The sequence below is a fragment of the Salvia splendens genome, chromosome 3, assembly GCF_004379255.2.
Source record: "Salvia splendens isolate huo1 chromosome 3, SspV2, whole genome shotgun sequence".
In the NCBI taxonomy this organism is placed as follows: Eukaryota; Viridiplantae; Streptophyta; class Magnoliopsida; order Lamiales; family Lamiaceae; genus Salvia; species Salvia splendens.
This window is the reverse complement of record NC_056034.1, coordinates 2,208,164-2,211,556: the sequence shown is the minus strand read 5'-3', so window position 1 is coordinate 2,211,556 and position 3,393 is coordinate 2,208,164. Positions and strand designations below refer to the sequence as shown.

Below are 3,393 nucleotides of genomic sequence, written 5' to 3'. Positions count from 1 at the left end.
ACGTGGCGTCAACTCAGGCCACGATCTTAGGCCATGACCTACACGACCTCCACGACCTAGAGTGATGATGTAAGCCACGATCTTAGTTCAATGTATAAATAGAACTTAGATCTGATAGAAAGGGGTTAGAAGCTCTCTAGAGAAAAATACCATATAGCAAGTCTGTGTTGTAAGCTGTAATTCCAGATCAAGCAATACAAACCTGCCCCCATTTCTCCCCGTGGACGTAGATTTACCTCAGTAAATCGAACCACGTAAAATTCTCTGTGTCGTGATCTGTATTTTCCTGCATTCACTAACATCAACAATTCGCGGACTCATCAGTATATATTAACCGAATATTTTGGAGCAGAAAATAGTTACAACTCATATTTTCATAAAACAAAATTACAACCTATTTTTTCTAGTCTTGACCAAAACCAAGAGGAATTCATACAAAAACCATATCTTCTTCTTAGCTAGGGACGTTGGTCATCTGAAGAGATCCATCTTTCATAAGCTTTTGGCTGAGGTTGTTGTACCGCTCTCTCGAGTACTGCCTCGACGCCTTCCTCCAGTCCGTCCCCGCCTTCATCATGGCCGCAAACTCCTCATAACTTATGCGCCCGTCCTGCTCACACATTGTTTATATGAGGCGAAACATTAGAAAACACAAGAAAGCAACGAAAAATAAAACCGGACCTTATCTGTGTCTACATCTTGGATAATGGCATTGATGACTTGTTCACTCAACGCCTCTGCCTCATCTGTGAGGGAGTCCCTCAGTTCTTCGATCTCTATATAGCCAGTCTCGTTTTTGTCGAAGAACTCAAAGGCCTTGCGTAGATGATCATCGCTGCCCATCTTCCTCAGGTGCACAGATATCGCCACAAACTCACCATAGTCGAGGAAACCATCCTTGTCCACATCACCCTGCACAGCAGATTGGGAACAAGGACAAATGAGAGGCGACCGTCTCATCAGAATCTAGAGTTCGATGGAACAGGAACACTTACAGCTTCCATGAGAAACTGAATGTCAGTTTCTGGAATATGATGGCCAAGCTTGTGCAGACCGGCTCTCAACTCGTTCGTGTCTATTTTCCCCCTCTTGCTAGTGTCCATCACCTGGAATCCATCTTTGATTCCGGCCACTTCCTCCACGGATAAATGCTGAGCAATGACCTGCGTTTGGGAAAGAGACTTAGCAAAGATAAACGCGTATGCAACACAACCAACTAATGCAAGTCCGGAGACATGAAGTTACCCTTAATGCTCTCTTCTTGAGCTTGTTCATAGTGGAGAATTGTTTCAGTCTAGCTCTTACAGTTTCACCCAGAGAAACATTAGGAGCACTTTTAGCGTTCTGCAACCAAGGATGATCTGCAACGGAGCAGCTACACTCGTTAGCATATAGCTGGAAGATGAGCAAGGAGTTTGCACAATGCACCAATTTTACATTACCTAGAACTTCCTGTGCAGTAGGCCGCAGTTTTGGATCTGGATTGAGCATCTTCTTCACCAGGTCCTTGGCTTTATCGGAGACCTTAGGCCAAGGATCCCGTTTGAATTTCACATCCGAACGAATGATTGCTTGAGCCACGCCTTGTTCAGTTTCTGCAGTTAGACGTAAATTTTATGCCAACGAATTGCAATAATAATAAAACTCTTGTGAGTACACTCAAATTATATCAGTCTAAATCAAACTAGTTAACAAAAGCAATATCAAACTTGAACTAGGATCAGTTATATGTGAAAGTATGTATCTCGAGAGGTTGCGCAAGCTAACTAACCGGCCCAAAAAGGCGGGAAACCACACAACAAGATGTAGAGGATGACACCAGCACTCCAGACATCTACTTCTGGACCATAGTTTCTCTTTAGAACCTCCGGGGCCATATAGTAAGGACTTCCCACGATCTCGTTGAATCTTTGTCCTGTACAATGTTGAAAGTTGAAACAGATTAATATATAGGAGTAATTGAAGGAAGGAAAGAAATAATGAGCATGTTGTTACCGGGACTGAAGAAGACTGAAAGTCCAAAATCAATGGCCTTAAGTGGTGCTGTTTCCTTCATGTTGGCGAACAAGAAGTTTTCGGGCTTGAGATCACGGTGCATAACCCCATGCTGATGGCAGACCTGCAAACGGAGAGATCACAATCCACACCACTAATTGGACTAAACCTATAGAGACATGGAATAATGCAACAAATAGAAAACAACAAACATCCAAGAATCAGCCCATTGAACTAAAAGCAGTTGGAATCACATAATTATCAAACATTTTTGAAATCTACTATAGTAAGTAATCCAAACACAAAAGAGCAAGTGATCCATAAACCTAGAAATCATCATCCACCAAAGCAACCAAGATAAAAAACAAATCAGATGAGACCCCTTCACCTGAATAACTTCAACGATGGTCCGAGTCACGGCCGCTGCAGCCCTCTCCGTGTAATGCCCTCTAGCAACAATCCTATCAAATAGCTCACCGCCCTCACAGAGCTCCATAACCAAGTGCACAGCATGATCATCCTCATAGGCATCCTTCAAGCTGACAATGTTGGGATGGTTAGGCAGTTTCCTCATGATCTCAACCTCCCTCCTAACATCATCAATATCCACCCTAGTCCTCAGCTTCTTCTTGGAGATGGATTTGCAGGCGAATTTCTCCCCTGTCGCCTTGTCAATGCACATGTATGTCACCCCAAACTCCCCCCGCCCGAGCTCGCGGCCGAGCTCGTAAACCTCCTCCAGATTGTGCCCTGTTGGATTGCTCAGCACATAGGATTTGTGGCCACCATTTGGCACACCGTAATCCGTTGCAAATGGATTTCTTTTATGCTTTCCGTTCAACTTCTCATCGGATGTTTGTGGTGTTGCACAACAATTTCCCATCGTTTCACTAAATCAAACCCTTTGCCTTTCTCTTTCTGGTTTTCAACCAAAGCAGATAAATCGAAAAGAGGATAAAGTTTCAATCTTTGACCAACAGGCGCTACAATATTTGAAAATTCTCACTTTTCTTGATCAATAAGCCAAAGATTGAAGATAAGTAGCAGTGGAGTTCGTGACAATCAAGGAATGAAAAAAGACGTGAAAATAGAATGGTTTGTTACTCAATAATTTGCTTCGAAACTCAAACTGCAAAAGGAAACAGATCCTTGAAGATTGGAAATTTTCAGTGGGAAACAAATACCCAGAGAAAAGTGCAAGTTTTTTCTCAAGAAAAAAAAAAGATGAAGGTCTGAAAGAAACAATTCTCTGCAATATGTATGATTTTAGGCTAATTTATCTAAGGATTTTGGGAGCTGGAGAAGGAAATTTCTTGGAGGGAAGGGGGTTTGGGATGGAAGAAAATGTTGAAACAGAAGTATTTCGAAAAGTCCCAAACAGAGCTCAAACTAACAAAA

The 3,393-nt window shown here is 42.5% G+C and overlaps 1 protein-coding gene across 2 annotated transcripts; it reads right to left on the bottom strand.

The window, feature by feature from the left end:
• Positions 1 to 276: 276 nt before the first annotated feature.
• LOC121797115 (calcium-dependent protein kinase 32-like) lies at positions 277 to 3,393 on the bottom strand. 2 transcript variants are annotated; one of them, XR_006049796.1, is made up of 9 exons: positions 2,384 to 3,393; positions 1,996 to 2,119; positions 1,772 to 1,915; positions 1,443 to 1,595; positions 1,246 to 1,361; positions 996 to 1,163; positions 682 to 912; positions 395 to 610; positions 277 to 295 (listed from the first exon to the last, which is right to left on the bottom strand). XR_006049796.1 is itself a non-coding variant. In XM_042195839.1 (8 exons), exons 1-8 carry the CDS (start codon positions 2,876 to 2,878, stop codon positions 455 to 457), a joined length of 1,587 nt encoding a protein of 528 aa, XP_042051773.1. In that variant the 5' UTR covers positions 2,879 to 3,393; the 3' UTR covers positions 327 to 454. The 2 variants fall into 2 exon arrangements, 1 of the variants encoding a protein (XP_042051773.1); XM_042195839.1 differs by lacking the exon at positions 277 to 295 and having other exon boundaries at positions 327 to 610.